The 17,519-nt window shown below is 54.6% G+C and overlaps 2 protein-coding genes across 3 annotated transcripts in view; one reads left to right on the top strand and one right to left on the bottom strand.

Annotated features, from left to right (window-relative positions):
- Positions 1–694: 694 nt before the first annotated feature.
- ADPRS (ADP-ribosylserine hydrolase) lies at positions 695–6,209 on the top strand. 2 transcript variants are annotated; one of them, XM_083810454.1, is made up of 6 exons: positions 695–961; positions 1,691–1,787; positions 2,639–2,846; positions 2,953–3,137; positions 3,228–3,328; positions 3,895–6,209. In XM_083810454.1, exons 1-6 carry the CDS (start codon positions 724–726, stop codon positions 4,185–4,187), a joined length of 1,122 nt encoding a protein of 373 aa, XP_083666580.1. In that variant the 5' UTR covers positions 695–723; the 3' UTR covers positions 4,188–6,209. The 2 variants fall into 2 exon arrangements, with proteins under 2 accessions (XP_083666580.1, XP_083666579.1); XM_083810453.1 differs by having other exon boundaries at positions 696–994.
- Positions 6,210–6,781: 572 nt separating this feature from the next.
- COL8A2 (collagen type VIII alpha 2 chain) overlaps positions 6,782–17,519 on the bottom strand; it is a 33,419-nt gene continuing 22,681 nt past the window's right edge. Inside the window, exons 2-3 of the mRNA XM_083810446.1 lie at positions 17,333–17,512; positions 6,782–11,801 (exon numbers count right to left, since the gene is read on the bottom strand). Of these exons, the coding sequence (XP_083666572.1) occupies positions 9,880–11,801; positions 17,333–17,495 (2,085 nt within the window). The 5' untranslated portion in view covers positions 17,496–17,512 and the 3' untranslated portion in view covers positions 6,782–9,879. The remainder of the gene's footprint in view (positions 11,802–17,332; positions 17,513–17,519) is intronic.

Raw genomic sequence — 17,519 nt, 5'->3', positions numbered from 1 at the left:
GTCCATTCTGCCTCACGTGCCAGCAGCCTTGTTTTAACACAACACACGGTGAGGTGTAGGTCCCGCTCCCGGTGTGCTGAGAGGTGCTGAGCACTGTGCTCCCCCTGGCAACCATCCCTGGCCCGGGCCTGCTCCTGGGGGGAAGGAGCTCCATGTCCTTCACAAGGGGTTGGAGGAAAAATCAGCACAGGGAGACAAAGCAGCCGGCTGGGAATAACATTCTCCAGCCTGCTGCTGCTCGTAGAGGGGAGGCTCAGGGCAGAGCTCGTTGCTCTCTGCAGCTGCCTGAAAGGGAGGTGTGGGGAGCTGGGGGTCGGCCTCTTCTCACAGGTAACCAGGGATAGGACCAGAGGGAATGGCCTCCAGTTGTGCCAGGGGAGGTTCAGGCTGGAAATGAGGAGACATTTCTCCTCAGAGAGAGCGGTCAGGCGTTGGGACGGGTTGCCCAGGGAGGTGGTGGAGTCACCGTCCCTGGGGGTGTTCAAGGAGAGGTTGGACGTGGGGCTTGGGGACATGGTTAGTGGGGGGGGGGGGTGGTAGGGGGCGGTTGGACCAGGTGAGCTTGGAGGCTTTTTTCAACCTTAATGATTCTGTGATTCTGTGGGCAGCCCCCACCGGCCCTGTGAAGCCCCCGGGGACCCGGTGCAGCCCCCGGCTCTCAGCCCGCTCCCCTCCGGGCCGCCAGGGGCCGCTGGTGCCGGCGGCGGGGCGGTGCGGGACAAAATGGCGGCGGCGGCGGGCTCCGGGTTGGGACCAGGACCGGGCTCGGGCTCGGGCTCGGGCTCGGGGCGGTCGCCGGCGGCGGCCCGGCCTCGGCCCGGTCCCGCCCGGTTCCGGGGCTGCTTGGCCGGGGCGCTGCTGGGCGATTGCCTGGGCGCCGTCTTCGAGGGCAGGAGCGTCGTGAAGCTGCCCGACTTGCTGCGCTTCCTCCGCGGCTTGGAACCGGCGCCCGGGCCGGCCGGTGAGGGAGAACCGCCCGGCAGCGCCCGCAGAGGTGGGCGGAACGGCGGGGCCCTCGGGAGGGGAGCGGCACCGGGAGCCCCCTGAGACCCCCTCTCACCGGGCAGACCCCAACCGCGAGGAGCCGGGGATCCCCCGACCCTGCCCGGGTGCAGGATCCCGGTGCTGTGGGGCTGGGGTCCCCCCGTTGGGGTTGGGGTTCCCCCTTTTGGGGCTGGGGTCCCCCCCTTTTCCCAGCTCCCCACGGCCGTGTCCTGGCCCCTGCCCCCATGGCGGGCGTGGAGGTGATGCTGAGGGCCCTCAGACGCTGCTCAAGCGAAACGGGGGTGCAGGAGCATCGCCTCGCCTCAGTAGCACAATTTTATTGCTGCGTACCTTAAATGCAGCATTGCTTCCTCTTCTGTGCTTGTCAGTGCATGCTGTAAACTCCCAGAAAAAAAAGAGGCATCTCTGACTTGTCCATCTGTGCCTGTGAAATATCAAACATTTTGTCTTGGCTCTTATTTGCCTTGTAATGCTTTTTGTCTCATTCTTGCTGTGATTGCATCCCTCATGCTCTGTGCCTTGTTGCTCTAATGGTCTTGGCCAGTGAGCGTGAGTTGCTGTAGGTCTTCTGGTAGTTTTTAACTCCAACTATACGGATAGGGGGTCCTTGGAGAGTAGGGAAGAGCTGAGAAGGACAGGAGCTTGCCCTTGGACGGTCATGTTATGTTTTGACCTTCTATTTTAGAAACGCTTTCGTACACAGACGACACGGCCATGAGCAGGTCTGTGGTGCAGTCTCTGCTGGCCAAGCGAGAGTTTGACGAAGTTGACATGGCCAAGAGGTAAGGACTGCAGCCAGCTTCTGAGGCCAGGGTGTTGACACGTACTAGCAATGGCAAAACTTTCTTAAAGTGAAGCAATCACTGTAATTTTCTGCAAAAGGGGACAGGGGCTAAGGCAAAGTCATTGTTAATTTGTGGAGAGAAAATAAGAGTGATTGGTAATCCTGTAATTTATTATGTGCTTAGCGCTGTCCTGGAACATACAGCATCATTAGCTTTAATGTGAGTTCAGAATATGCTTGGAAACGAAGCAGTATGGGACGTGCTGTTTTACCATTCTGTATTGCAGGCGTGTGCATTTACCCACCTTTGTGAAAGATAACGCTTAGACATTTCAGAAGCATTTCCTTTCATGTTTATTTGTTACTATTTATGTTTGTACTTCCCTTAATTTAGTTGGTGAATATTAGTGAGGTCAGCTTCAGCTTGTTTATGATCCATTTCCCTTTTGGATCCACAGCCCTGGCAGCATTTGGTTCCACTTAGGGGAGAACATTTATTTGTTTAGAAAACACTTCAATTGAACTTGAACAAAAGACTTTCTTTGTGGTTGTGACCCAGGGAAGTGTTTCCAGTTTGCTTCTATTTCAAAGCAAAGTTGAGAGGGAAACAAGTGGGTTGTGAAAGATGATGTTTATACACCCTTTCCTCCTTTCACACCAGTTTTCGGGAGTGAGATTCTTTGTATGCAGAAGTGAATCAGTTGAACCATGACTGTCACTGGATTGTCCATGTGCTATTAATTCACTCTATAAAGTGCCTTTTACAACCCTTTGCAACTTCACTAACAGACCGAGTATCCCTTGTATTGTTTCTCACCTGTGTAACTGCTGCTGTCTTGACCGCGGCAGGTTTGCTGAGGAATACAAGAAGGAGCCCAACAGGGGCTATGGGATGGCTGTTGTCAACGTCTTTAAGAAGCTCCTGAGCCCCAAGTGCAGTGATGTGTTTGAACCTGCAAGAGCCCAGTTTAATGGGAAAGGCTCGTATGGAAATGGCGGTGCCATGAGGGTGGCAGGCATTTCACTCGCCTATTCTGATGTTCAGGATGTAAAGAAGGTATGATTCTTGGCTCATTTGGGCACCCTGGCCCTGCGACGCCCTGTTGTCAGGCGAGTCCCACCGTGGTCTTTCAGTTTTGCTAATGATGTGTTTTCATTCACAGTTTGCGAAGCTCAGTGCTGAATTAACCCATGCCAACTCCCTGGGTTACAACGGGGCCATCCTGCAGGCCCTGGCAGTGCATCTCGCCCTGCAGGGAGAACTCAGCAAGGAGACCTTCCTTGAGCAGCTGATTAGCCACATGGAAGACATAGAGGCAGATGATAAGTCTCTTACCGATGCCCGAGCGTAAGTAGCTGTGAGGAGCACTAACACTGCTGTGTACGGTTTGTTCTGGCTTTTCACAGTCTCTCTTCCTCGTTGCGCTCTTGTTTCCAGGCTGGGATTTGAGGACTTACCATTTTCAAGGCGCCTGAAGAAAATAAAAGAATTTTTGGAGCTCAGCAGCGTTCCCAAAGATGATGTATTGTTTGAATTAGGTAAATACTTTTCTTACTACAAGTATTAGGAAAGAGCTGGAAGCAAGACCAACTCAGTAAGCCAGGGTCATTTGTCCTCCCCCAGGCTACCACTTTGGCTCCTGCTGCCTGCCAGGCACTGCGTGTGCTGGAAAGGCTGCGTGTGCTCTCCAGGCAGTAATTCCCTGAGTCCTGACCCAGTGACTCCCTCCCTGTATTGGTGGGGAAAAAAATCTGACTAAGAAAAACTATCTCGAGTAAAGTTTCTTAATATTCTAAGACCTCTTGTCTTAATGGCTGTAAGATGTTCATGTTGGATGGGATTGAGTAGGTGTGTACTGCCAACCTGTGCTGGTGTGGCTGTGATCTGGTCTCCAGGGTGGGAGTGGTACTGGTGAACACGGGGAGTCTTGTGCAAACTTAGTTTTGCTCTTTGGCGTGATAAAATCAGCAATACTAATACAGAAAGTAACTGGCAATGGGGTGTTAGGATGTTGCAATGAAAAAGGAAAAAGTACTTCTGTGGGAAAGAAGACAAGAGTGTTCTGCAGCACTGAAGATAATTGTGTTTTTGTTTTTTTCAACAGGCAATGGTATCGCAGCTTTGCGGTCTGTCCCTACTGCAATTTACTCCTTCTTGCGCTGTATGGAAGCGGACCCAGATATTCCTGAACACTACAGCAACCTGCAGAGGACCATCATCTACTGTATCTCTCTGGGTGGAGACACAGACACCATTGCCACCATGGCAGGAGCCATTGCAGGGGCTTATTACGGTGAAGAACAGATACCCCCAAGCTGGGAGCAGAGCTGTGAAGCTTTTCAAGAGACGCAGAAGCTGGCAAATAGCTTGTATGAACTGTACTGCCAACGGCTCTGAGCCCCGAGGGGAGCTTGTGTTAGAAGGCAAAGTAGGTGGTCACCTCTGCTTTTCTGGTCAGAAAGTTGGGGCTCTGCAGACGCCAGCGAGCCTCCCTCTGCGAGACGCCTGATGTTGTGAGCCCAGGGGTTTGAAGAGACAGGACGTGCCCTTCACTTCCAGCTTAGCTGGGAAATGGCTGCATGTGACGCCTTGGACAGTGGCGTGCCTCTCCTCCGAAGTACAGGAGCATCTAGGTTTCATAAGATTTCTGCTTCTTGTTTGTCCCACCCTCCTGCCACTGTCACTTTGTCATTACTGGGTGGGTGTCTGAACCCACTGACTTTTTTGCAGTTTTGCTCTGTACACCGTGGCCTTCACTTCAGTTGTTAGTGCTCTGTCAAGCAGTGGCTCTCGCAGTCTGCTCACTCCACTTGAAACACTAAACCATTCTCTACTGACCAGCTAAAGGCTGTGGGTAGGAGCCATCAGAGCAGCACGTCAGGGGAGAGCCTGGAGGATATCTTGCGAGGTGGGACGGTTCCCACCTGTACTGTGCAGTGAGGATGCAGGAGAACAGACCTCACAGGGAGCTTTGCTTCGTTAAAGGCAAAATGAAAAGTGCCAGAGATTGGAGAAGGGATTTCTTTGCATAGCTAGTGGCATTTTAAGAACTGCCCCATCCCTGGAGGCATTCAAGGCCAGGCTGGATGCGGCTCTGGGCAGCCTGCTCTAGTGGTTGGCAACCCTGCCCAGAGCAGGGGGGTTGAAACTAGATAATCTTTAAGGTCCTTTTCAACCCAAGCCATTCTATGAACTGCCTTTGGTGCATGCAGACAGAATCCCAGTAGGCTCATTGTTACCGCTGGAAGAAAGCGTAACTAATTACTGTCCCTTTGGTGCCCTGTGCTCTGCAATCTGCCCGACGCTGTCCTGATTTATTACATTTTGTGTTCCCTTATATCGCTGACTTTCACATTTCTGCAGCTACTCCAGCCATTTCCTTAGTTCCTAATCCTTGCACCCTGCATTTTTAATCCTGTCCTACCTATGTCCAGAGCACCAAGAGATTGCTATTTAAATCTGGGGGTGGAGGTACGTTGTGAAACCTAGTGTTACACAAGGATTGAATTCTTGCTCCTGCTGCAGTCAGTGACAAAAAATGACTTCAGCAGGAAGCAGGAGTTAATGCTCATAGCTTTAAAACTCTACTTTGTAAGAATCATCTGAAAATAAAGGGAAAAGCAGGTTAATTGGGAGAGAATTTAGCAGAGTTTAAAAGAATTTCAGGAATTGAAGCTGGTACTGGGGGGCAAGAATATTCTAGCCAAGCTGTGTTGTTCCAGAGTTTCAAGTTTAAAACCTTTGCCAAATGGAGCTGGTCAGAAAGGGAATAACAGCTTGTGTACGGCACGTCTGAAAAGGGTTACGATTTTCCAATAATTAAAAACAAAAGAGGCAAGCAGTCGTCATATGGAAATGTTTGTAAATTTGAATGTGGCAATGTAATTCTGTGTTCTCTCTCTAGTATTTCTTGTAACACCAGGAAGTGAACGTTGTACACGAATGGAGTTCACTCCCTTCTGATAACAGCACATGGCTGTTGTGTGTGTCAGACCGCATGCACGTGTGGAAAATCTGGTCGTGATAGTCATTCCAGTCTTTCCTGTACTCTGCTTCCTTCAAGTGCCAGTCTTCTGTGTGATGCTTTAATGGGTTTTCCTTGTATAAACGAATATCTTGTTCTGAGAACATGTGGAATTTTGGTCTTTTGTATATTGTGCTGCAGATCTGAGGTGTAAAATGTCAGGTTTTTCACATTTTTCTGCCAGAGATGTCGATGTATTCACAGAGTTATTTAAAAGAAGGTATTTTCCCTTTAAAGGAGCTTTATAATTTTGAATGTGTGGAATTCGTGAAAAACAGGAGTTTCCTGTTTAAAAAATATAGCTCATTTTAGGCCAGAATTTAAATGCATACCAAAACATTCAGCTCTGACTTTCTTGGAAAGAAATAAAATCATGCAGCTATCTTTGTTATTTAGCCACTGCTCCTGTCTTTTCGTTAAAGTCATGAAGTAGTGTTTCTGGGCTTCAGTCATGACATTGCCCTGGGGAACATCTGACCTCAGCCTCCTGAGCTGGAGAACAGAGCTGGTCAGGCTTCTGGGCAATTAGATGGCTTTATTTATGTTTCTACCAGGGTTTTGTAGCTGTTTTAAAGAATCCTTGTCGTTTAGCTGAAGTTGGACTTGGGGAAAATGTACACAGAAAGCGTGCGTGTGAAACGTGATTTGCCTGGAGTCTGTTCTGCAGTGTTCCTGTTTCCTCTGCTAGGAGAGGACATAATCACCACCGCTGTGAACGGATTTTGTGTTCGTCAGAGGTGCCAGGGACAGGACCAGGTGAGGCCGTGCTCCTCGGGAGTCGGTGGCAAGTGCGTGGGGAGCGTAAGGAAGCTGGCGGCTCGTGCCTAGGCGAGCTCGTTCTCTTCCCTTCCAAAAAGGGTCTGCCCCGTAGGTGTTTTTATGCCCTGTGTGTGCAGCTTTTGGGGGGCCTTCTGTCCAGAGGAGTGGAGGGTGAGGTAAGCAGGACAAAGGCACAGCTGAGCCTACCTTTTATACAGTAAGTTTTATTGATGGTTTGTCAATACAATCAAGTACTGTAGTTTTAGTTCTGAAGACAAGGCCAGTTTCTGATCACAAAAAGAGTGCATTTTAAACCAACTTTTACTATGACAGACAGTGCATGTAATAAGTATTTACAAAACTAAAAACCTCTATATACTAGGTTAGAAATGAAGATACTAGAGGCAAATTTAAAAAAAATAGTAAGAATTTGTATATAAAAATGCATGTTGTAATGCAGTTTTCATAATTAAAAATAGACATACTTCATCCAACCCAACCTTTTTTTATTACTGCGATTGAAACCAAAATCCCATGCGCTCACACACACGACAGAAAATAATTCTTTCTGCTGGCGAATATCACGTACTCAATACTCCAGAAAAAAAAAATCTTCCTGACGATATCTGGTTTAGTGAACAGCCTCCCTCGTCCCGTGCATCGTTTTTTCTAGCCTATGTGCATGTAATCTCTCTGCCTTTCAATTACTGTGTAAATGTAACAGGTTATATAGCTGCAAAAGGTTGATTATGGTTTATGCTCTGCACGTGAAGGGAAAGTGGAAATGCAAAACAATATCTACAGCACTGAACGAGTTACTGACTCGGTTTGGTTACAGCGAGTATTTTTGTCGCCGCTTTTTTTGCCAGCCAGAACGAGAAGATTGGAATAAAACAACACAGAACAAAACGAGATTGAACGTAGGTTAGAGCACAGTATAAATAAATCGCGTTGTTGAAGAAGAGGGCTACGCTTCCACCCCGGAGAGCACCTGGGAGCACGTGGAAGCTGCGGACCCTACTGCAGGTAGTGTGCACGTCGCCGCCCCGCCGCCGCAGAGCTGCCTGGCAGGAGGAGCGAGACCCCAGCGGGTCTCCTGTGCCGCCAGCTCCAGTTCGTTGCTGTTCTCCACAGGACAGAAAATTCGATAAAGGAGACACAGGCTTCGTCCCAGAGCCCTCCTCCCAAGGCTGGGCTCGAAGAAATTGAGCTTCCACTTTTAATTTTAGGGATGCTTTTTTTGCATGGCTCCTGTCCCAGCTGGGATCAGGACCCAAGTGGCCCTGGCACTTCCCTGCTCTCAGGAATTAAAAACGTCCAGTGGGATCAGAAGCACCGGGGCTGCGTTTCAACTTGAGAGAACTTCCTCACGTCACAACTTGCAGCTTTCCGTGGAGTCAAATCATCCTGACGGAGGGATGCCAAACCCAGAAGGGCAGGAGCTCAAGTGCTGGTCTTTCAATTTTAGACTTTTGTGTTTCTTAATTTCAGGGATAGGGGTGTTTTTAAATGGAAGCCCTGGATGGCAAGAGGCAGAAACACAGGACAGGCTTACAGAAAAACAAAAAACAACCAAAGAAAAAAAGTAGAAAAAGTTGTTTAAATATCTTGTACAGTAAATCTGGAGAACAATCCCAAGTCCCGTTCTTGGTACATCTCTTCTCTTTGGCCATGGAGTAGGCTTTAGGAAAATCTGAGGGTAACAGTTGCTCAGCTGGTGACCAAATCGTTGCCATTTTCTCAGGGATGTGCCCTGGTAGGGGGACACGCAGTATAACTCGTAGATTAACTTCAGCAGCGTGCTACTTGCCTGGGATGAGAAGAATTGCTTCACTCTAAGTGCAGGTGGCAATCACTATTCTACCATGAGAAAATCCGCAAAGCAGCAGGGTTCAATCACTCCCTTTTAGCAAAGGACAGAGCAGCCAAGTGGTCAGAATCCGCGCATTCCTTCCCCAAATCCTCGTAGCTCATATTTAGGTTGATGACGTTTCAAGCATTGGAGAGAAAAAGCGGTAACAACAGACAAATGGGAATTTTTTCAACCTGTCACAGATTGGCACCCGCAACGGCGCGCTTTTACAGATACATATTGCACTAGACTTGTAAATAACATCGTTAAGTAGGTAATAGCACCGTTGTAAAACGACTGAATGGAAAGTTAGAGTTATCACTGGTTCTTAATAAAAAGGTCCCCGGAGAAGGGGGAAAATACCAATGTGAAAGCTTACACATCCTGCAGTAGTGAGGCAGTGAAAGCAGGTTGTCCGTAAGAGGCACTTGGAAGAAGGCAGAACTAAACCTTTCATCACACCAGGCCAGCAGCACTGTAAGCCAGGCTTTTTGTGCCATCCCCGTGTCGTCAGAGAATGACACACTCATGAGGTCAAGTCTTTGGACTGCAAAGAAATGTACGGGACAGGACTAGCCCTCGGACTTGCCAGGAGATGAATTAACACAAGAGGGAGGATCGTTGTTCATCCATCACAGGGGTCCCAGCTTCCCTGATCAGCTCTGGACCAGGCTGGCTGTCATCCTCCCAGATACCAGTGCCTGGATGGTTTTATTCCTAAAGATGATGAGGGAGGTAGGGAGGGGGAGGGCTAAAAAATAATATTTACTTACTATAAGAAGGTGCTTATGCAAAGTGTTCCACTTTCTCTGTTTATAAATCCAACCACACTGAATCTGGAGTAAGACAGGCCCCCTCAAAGCACAATCTAAACAAATAGGCATCAGGGAGACCGAAACGTGGGCATTTGATGGTTTGCGAAGGAAATTTCTCAATCCATCAAGGATCTCCGGTGCTGTATACACTTGTGTGAAGTGCCTAGGACCCCTGTATTGACTAGCAAATACACCATCCATTACAACAGCTGTATTTATTTGACTAGTGCTCAGAATGGGAAACGAGGGCACTTAATTATAGGCCAGAAGGGTCTGGTCTTCCAGACTCCCGTCCCTGGATCGCAGAGCAATGTTCTGCACAGCCAGATCCTTGCCATCCCAAGCGAGTTCCTGTGTTTGATGTGCAGTCACTAGGGTAAAATTTATTCCAAATACACGTTACTGAGGAAGTTGCTCCCTCCCTTCTCTATCCCCCTAAAAAAGAAAGAAAGAAAGAAAAGACGTCTCCTTTCTGATTACCCTCTTGACTCATGGATCAAACAGCGTGAAGCAAGGTCCCGCGACAACGGCTTGCGCGTTCTTCCCAGTGATTTTTCTTTTTGTATTAATTTTTTTTATCAAAAAAAAAAAAAGAGTTTATGGCTAAAGTGGGTGAAAAGGAAACGTGCCCTACAGCCGTTATGTGGGGCAAAGCAGGAACCCGGAGAAGGAGGAGTGGATGTATTCTGTGGAGTACAACCCGTTGGCCTGGTCCGAGGGCATTTGTACCCAGACTTGGTCGTTCTCCTTGAGTTCAAGCACGGCACTGCCCGAGGCTTGGTCCAGGTAGCCTTTTTTGTACTCGTCGTAGGTGTAGGTGGCAGGCACGTTGTTCTTATAAAGCGCCACCCAAACGTTAGTCCCTTTGACATGCACGTGGTAGGCAAAGTAATAAATGCCGGATACGGGGCAGGTGAATATCCCGGTGACCGGGTTGTAGCCATTGTGCCCGTTGTACAAAGTCCGGTCGAACTTGACCGGCATGCCGGACGCCGGGAATGGAGAGGTGAGGATGGCGGTGAAGGCCGGCGCGATGCGGGCGGAGAGCTCTCCTCGGCCATACTGCGGCTTCCCCGGCTTGCCGTTCCCCAGCACGGCGCCCTCCACGCCTCCGTCGGGCAGGTGCAGCCCCGCGATGCCCGTCTCGTCAAACACCCCCGGCGCTCCCGGCGGCCCGGGCGGCCCCGGTGGGCCCGGCGGCCCGTTCAGCCCCGGTGTTCCTGGCATTCCTGGTGGGCCGATGGGGCCGGCCATGCCGGGTTCGCCCGTCTTCCCCTCGCCGGGAGCCCCAGGGAGCCCAGGCTCCCCTTTGAGCCCCGGCAATCCTTGGGGCCCCATGGGACCCGCGGGTCCCTGCAAGCCTGGGATGCCAGAGGGGCCCCGCAGCCCCGGCTGCCCAGGGATCCCACCATCCCCTTTTGGCCCAGGGCCGCCCGTTAATCCCGGCACCCCCGGGAGGCCGATGAAGCCTGGTTCCCCTTTCGGGCCTGTTGGGCCAGGGGGACCCTGTGAGCCGGGCAGACCCCTTTCTCCTGGCACTCCTGGCTTCCCTGCAAAGCCGTTGGGGCCCTGGTCACCACGCATCCCTGGCATTCCCGGGGGCCCGCTGGGCCCCACGTCGCCCTTGGAGCCGGGCAGCCCATGCTTGCCTGGCAGGCCCATGGAGCCCGGTGGCCCCGGTGGCCCGATGACACCTGCAGGGCCTGGCTCACCTGGCTCGCCATCAACGCCGGGTTCCCCTTTATCGCCGACGGCTCCCGGCACCCCGGGCTGGCCTCGATCTCCTTTGAGGCCGGGCAAGCCTGGCTTCCCATAGCCCGTGGGGCCCGGCAAACCGGGGAGGCCACGAATGCCCGGTTCTCCCTTCGGTCCCATGGGGCCCTGTATGCCGGGCACCCCCGCTGCACCCGGGATGCCGATCCCATCGATGCCGGGGGGCCCCCTTGGCCCCACGGGGCCGGGCTCCCCACTGACCCCCGGCCCACCTGGGGGCCCCATGTCGCCCTTCTCCCCCGGTGCACCCGGCAGGCCATCGAGGCCGGGTTTTCCAACGCCAACAGGCCCTGGGGGCCCCGCAGGGCCCGGAGGGCCCCCATTCCCCCGTGGTCCTGGTAGCCCTGGCTTCCCCACTCCGTTTTCACCCTTCATTCCTCGCTCTCCACGGGGACCAGGCTCCCCTTTTGGGCCAGGCTCGCCCCGAAACCCCGGAAGCCCCGGGCCGCCCTGGGGGCCTGGTTTCCCATTGACCGAGATGCCAGCTGGCCCTGGCAGCCCTGGGGGGCCGGGCAGTCCTCTGGGTCCTTGCTCTCCTCGTATGCCGGGTTCACCCTTGGCTCCAGGCATCCCCTTCATCCCCGCCTTTCCAGGCAGTCCTGGGATGCCGGGTTTCCCAATGCCCGAGAAGCCGGGGGGCCCAGCAGGTCCGGGCTGGCCATGCATGCCCGGCTTCCCCGTGCCTGGCTTTCCTGGGTAGCCAGGGGGGCCGGGGGGGCCGCGGGGTCCGGGCTTCCCTGGAGGTCCTGGCTCCCCTTTGAGGTCCATCGGCAGCAGCGGCGGCATGTCTGTGGAGAGAGGAGACCGCAGAGCTTTACTGGGGGCAACGGTGGGCTGAGGATGCGTGAAGCCGCGGGGTTCAGGTGCCTCCAGCCAGCAGCACCTTCATTTTGCAGTGACACCCACCCCAAGCAGTGTGCGGTGCTGGAAGCAGCCACTGTCAGTGCTGGGGCTGGAAACAATCCCCGCAGGCCGGCGGCTAACATTTATTTTGCAGCGAGTGCATGGCTGCGCAGAGCGGGAGCCTTCCCTCAACTGGGTCCTTGCAAGCCTGCCCTCCTCCAGAAATGGTTTTATTTAAACGTGGTCACGGTGGCTTCCTGGGCCACCACATCAGCAGACTTGAGGCCAGACCTTGGCCAGAGCCCAAGGCACTAATTGAAGCCTTGCTCCATCTGTCCCTCCACAGAGGGTGTCAACAAGACCGGCAATTACTGTCGGCTCTGGCAGCGCTGTTTTGTGATGACCTGCTGTGGGGTTTTTTTTTAGGAGCTGGATTCAAACCTCCTGCTGCCTCACTTCCCAGCAGCCTCGAAAGCAGCGTGGGACTGGGCCGCTGCTGCCTGGGCTCAGCTGGCAACAGAGGATGCCAGGACTGGAGATAATCCCTCCACCCCGTCCCGTGAGGCCAGGGCCCCAGAGACCTACGCTCGATTGTCTCCTTTGGGATTAAAAAGAAACCTCTTGCGTGTACTCGAGAGACCAGAGAGGCGATTCGTGTAGCCGTTAAGACATGCCAGCGGCGTTCTCTGGCTCAGCTCCCGTGTCCAGCGAGGTAGAGAAAAACTTACAAAGAAAAAAGCGCTGAGGAGGGAGGAAAAGCCAATAGCTGCGAGGGAAACGCAACCTCGGTTGCATCCAAGTGAGTCAGCCCAGCTGGGAACAGGCCGTAACCACTTGACATTTAAAGAATTTATAGAGGTCTTTTGCAAACGGATATAAGAAAGAAACTAATGGGCTGAGAGACTACAAAGCCGAGGCGAGCCAGATTACATGCCCACCGCAGCTCAGCATTAAAAGCGCAGACGTGAGCATAAATCACGCTTTGAGGCTAGCCCAGGCAGGGTGTCGCTTCCCACGTGAGGCGGGGAATGGGTGAGAAACACTAAATGCGATGAGCTCTCTTTTGGGAAGCTTGAAACGAAGGAAAGGCTTGGCAGCCGTATGTACACGGGGCTACAGTGAGAAAGGTGAAGGGCACAGGAAGGGGCCTCGACACCTCGGGCAAATTTTAACCAAACCCAAGGAAGAACGGAGCTGAACTGGTCGCTGCGTGCCCCAGCCTGGCGCTGCTGGAGGAGGCAGAGGGGGCTCCTGAGCCAGCCCGGGGAGCAAAGCACCCACAGCACCATCACCTGCCCACCCTCAGCTTTCCTCAATCAACAGGAGGAGGTTTGAGACACGTGTAAAGCACAACGGCAGCAGCAGCAGGCACGGCTCGCAGCGCACCAGCGGCAGCTTCACCTTTCCCAGCTCAGCAATTAGCTCTGGCCATCTCCAGGCCTGGTGCCTGCTTGTTTTAATTTCGGTAATGGAAACATTTTCGCAGCTTATCTACATATCAAAGCCTGGCCCACTCCTCCTCCCCTGTAACAGAGGTCACTTGGCAGCCTGGATTAAGGAAATACTTGTCTGTCATGACACTGCCACTGGATTTCTGCGAGCCTCCTGCTCCTCACCCCAGAAAACGGTGTGGGAAAGAAGGCAAGGGAGACGTGAAGCGTTGCACTGAAGCAGATTTCTGGGGTTTGAATTCTGGAAAAATTTTTCTCCGGAAAATTATTTCAATGTGTTTTCTCCTCCTCTCTCTCCCCCCCCCCCCCTTTTTTTTTTTTCTCTTCTTGCAATGGTTTGAAAAGAATTAGTTTTCTAGGTCATTTTGCATGGAATCAGAACAAGGCTCCGCAGCTGAGCCCGCGAAGGAAGGGAAAAGTGTGCGCACACACTCACACAAGGCAGCGCAAGAAAAACGCCAGGCGCGAGCTGCCAACTTGCAGGCGGCCAAAAAAGCAGACGGGAAAACCAAACCGGGGACGTTAGCAGGGAGAAACTGGGACATTGCAGCCCCGGCGGTATCCTATTTCAAAAGACCATGTCTTACCACAGACGCATGTCTCAGAGCTCTGCTTTTCACGGCAGCAGCATGGGGTTATGTGTTCCCCTCGAAGCATGAACAAAGCTGCCCTGAATGCTAACGCAAAGAGCCAGCTGGGGCAGCAGGAAGGGGAAGGGGCAGGCACGGCCTCCGCGAGCCCTCGCCTTGGCACCAGGGAGCTTCTCGAGGAGCGTGGGCATCGCCCAGTGGGTCCTGCAGCCCCCGGTGCTGCCTTCGTCCCCATGGGGACCTCGATACACCGGGAGGAGGAACCCGGCCATCGGAGGAATAATCCAGCACCCTACCAGTGCCCCGAGCCGAGGTGCTGCAGGCCTGGATGCCCCAGCTGCTCCTGCTGTGCCTGTCTGCTGGCAGTTCAGGCCTATTTTCCTCGTAAAACTGCTCATGGCATTTTTTCCTTTAAAGCTGTGCCCCTTGCAGCTTGGCTCACGGCCGCACCGGGGCCAGCTGGGTGCAGGGGAGCCCCGGGCACCCCACTGAGCACGGCCCACATGTGGCAGCGAGCTGGGGGCTGCTGAGGCAGGGCCTTTGGGACAGCCTTCATGCTCAGAAGAACCACGAATGCTCTTCTGAGCCCAGACAAAATAAACCCAACCACGCAACTATCTGCTTAAATGCTGTTAGCATCCCTGCTCTGTGGGGATGGACAGGCAAAGCAGCCTGCTGCTCTCTGTGGGGCCAGGGGCAGGAGGGTGAATGGGGCTGCCCATGGGGCTACAACTTCCCCAGTGGCCTTAAAACAGCTTAGAGAAAATCACTGGTCAGTCTGGGGAGGATGCAGGGGGAAACTGAGGCACGGGGAGGAAAGGGGCAATGTGGGCGAAGAGCCCTGCGATCCCATGGGCAGAGGAGGGGATGTGGCCAGTGGTGCTGTTTGCTCAGGACCTGCATGGGCTCAGGCAGAGCTTGGAAAGACACATTTCTACCTCTCTGCGGCTTTTGGAAAGGATGGATGTGCTTGGAAAGAAGGGATGTGCTTGGAAAGGAGGGATGCGTTTGGAAAGAAGCGATGAAGCCCAGGCACGGGGTGAGCACCCAGCCGTGCTGCCAGCTGTCCAGAGCTGCCTCCTCACAGCCAGGAGCCCAGTTTGGGGTCGGAAAAAATCAGTCTGGCACCCCAAGGAAAGCAGCCCTGTCCTTCTCACTAGATGGCACCAGCAGACCAGGCAGTGCCTGCAGCCCTGGGGCTGGCTCTGGCCCCCCAGGCAGGGGTCCCAGCCCCCCAGACCAGCCTGGGGCAGCAGCAGGGGGCCGCAGGGGTCCCGGTGGCTTGGGGGGGCAGCGGGGTCCCGGCACGGCCCTGCGCCATCGCGGCGAGTCAGCTGAGAGCCCCGAGCAGGGCAGGGGGCCAGCGGGGATTTGCCTTGCCAAGGGCAGGTTAAGCAGAGCTGGGAGCTGGGTGGGATGCGGGAGGCACCGGCATCCCCGGCGGCTTCGTGTGGCCCCCCTGCCCGTTTTTCCCCGTGGGGTTTTGGAGGGTGAGGGCCACTAGGGTCCTGTTCCTCCATCCTACAGCGGGGCCACCAGCCTCAGCGGGAGCCCCCCCGGGTGCCGTCTGCCCTTCTTCGCCCCGTGAGGTTGCTCTGCCCTGCATCAGCCCAGCCTGCACCAGTGCTCGCTGCTCCGCTACGGCCAGCAGGCTCGGCGGCAGCACGAGCCGCTCAGACGCATAGGAAGTAGGAGGAAAAAAAAAAAAAAAAAGAAGGAAAAGCAGCAGGGAGAAGATATTTGAATCCCGGCCCATCAGCAGCTGAAACGCTGCTCTTTGGTGAGGCTGCGCTGGAAGGTTTTTGTCTCTGGCTGGGATTCAGGGAGCAGCTTTACAACAGCTGGGAAGGGGGCAGGGAGCGGGGGGGGGGGGGGCTCCGAGCATGCCTCGGCTCCAGGTTTTGCTGTGTGTTTTCTGACATATGTGCTGAGCTGAACTCCTGATAAGCCATTCAGCCCAGCAGTAAATCAGCCACCGGCAGCCAAACCTTCTCCGGTTTCTCCTCCCAGAGCCAAGACTTCAGCTCCCAGGAGGGTCTGGGTCTCAGCGAGCCTTTGGGGGGGTCCCCATGACTCTTGCCCCCCCACAGCAGAGCCTCCGGGCACCCCAGGGACCTGCCCCATCCCATAGCGCTGCCCGTGCCCTGGTGCTGGCTGCAGGAGAGCAGCAGGAGCACCGTGTGGGTGCCAAGGAGAGGGCTCGGTGCCCCCCGTCCGCCCCCTCCTCGATGTGCTGATATCGCCCGGGTGTGACGACAGCCGCAGGCACCTTGGGGAGGTGCTGGGGGCTCCCTTGGCAGAGGAGCCAAGAAGTGCCGGAGATACCTGGCCACACTCAACACATTTAATTTTACAGAGGGGATGTGTAATTAGCACAAGCTAATAACCCCCGGGTTTGGGGCTGTGATGGACCCTTCTGAGCTTTGGCACCAGGGCACAAAGGGAGCCCCAGGCAGGCTCTGGGGTGCAGGCATGGGATGCAGGCAGGGTGTGCAGGCTGGGTGTGCAAGCAAGGCGTGCAAGCAGGCAAGGCGTGCAGACAGGGCATGCAGGCAGGGTGTGAAGGCAAGGCGTGCAGACAGGGCGTGCAAGCAGGGCGTGCAGGCAGGATGTTCAAGCAGGGCGTGCGGGCAGGGCGGCTCGGGGCCGGCGGTTATGAAAGGCTGCAGCTCGGCTGGAAGCGCGGCAGAGGGGCTGGCGGCTCGGAGCTATGACCTCAGCGCCTCTGCCCCTCCGAGCGGCACATGTTGCCTGGTGGGGATTGATTTAACACGTGTGGAGGAGGAAATCACTCTCTCTCACCCTCGTCGTGCTGGGCTGGGTCTCCCAGCTTGGGCCTTGGCCCTCTTTCCTTTCCCAGCTGGTGCAAAACGCAGACAGGGAAAACAGAATAGGTGGAGGAGTGGAAAAAAAGCCCTGTGGGGACGGCTTGGGTTTAACAGCAACGAGAGGGACGCAGCGAGTGTCAGGGCTCCCGTGCCCGGGCATGAAACCCAAAGCCACTGGAAAATTTGCAGAAAAGGAGGAAAAGGAGAGCAGAGGGCTGTGGGGCTGCTCCGTGCATGAGCCCCAAGACTATGCACGCCAAGGGATGCGAGCAGGGCAAGAACTGGAAAACCACCCAGCCCCAGCAAGGGCTTTGCTCAGCCTCTCTATGCTGTCACCCCCTGGTCTTATTTCTTTTTCTGGGGGAAAGAGAGCAATCTGCAGGGCAGCACTCGCTGGGATGGTGCCGGCCCTGGGGCTCGGGGGTGATGGGGAGCACCCGGCAACTGTGGGATGTTGCGGGATGCTGTGGGATGTTGTGGGATGCTGCGGGATGCTATGGGATGCTGCAGGATACTGTAGGATGCTGCGGGACGCTGCAGTCCCCCGGTCTCACAGGCAGCCTCATCCCCCCCATCCTCCCAGCCCCCCGCCGAGCGCGTCCCTTACCGAGGTACTGCCCTTTGCCTTCCCGAAAGGGGGGTCCCAGGGGCCCCTTCACCATGGGCTGCATGTACTTCACTTGCGCGTAGCCCGCCGCTCCTCCTCCCGCCGCCGAGCGAAGGCCGACCACCACCAGCAGCAGCAGCAGCACCGCGGCGTCCGGCAGCATCCTGGCCCGCGCCGCTCCTGCGGA

The sequence above is a fragment of the Anser anser genome, assembly GCF_964211835.1.
Source record: "Anser anser genome assembly, chromosome: 24".
Lineage (NCBI taxonomy): Eukaryota > Metazoa > Chordata > Aves > Anseriformes > Anatidae > Anser > Anser anser.
Note: the sequence above shows the minus strand (reverse complement) of the source record. Positions and strands in the feature narration are given on the sequence as shown.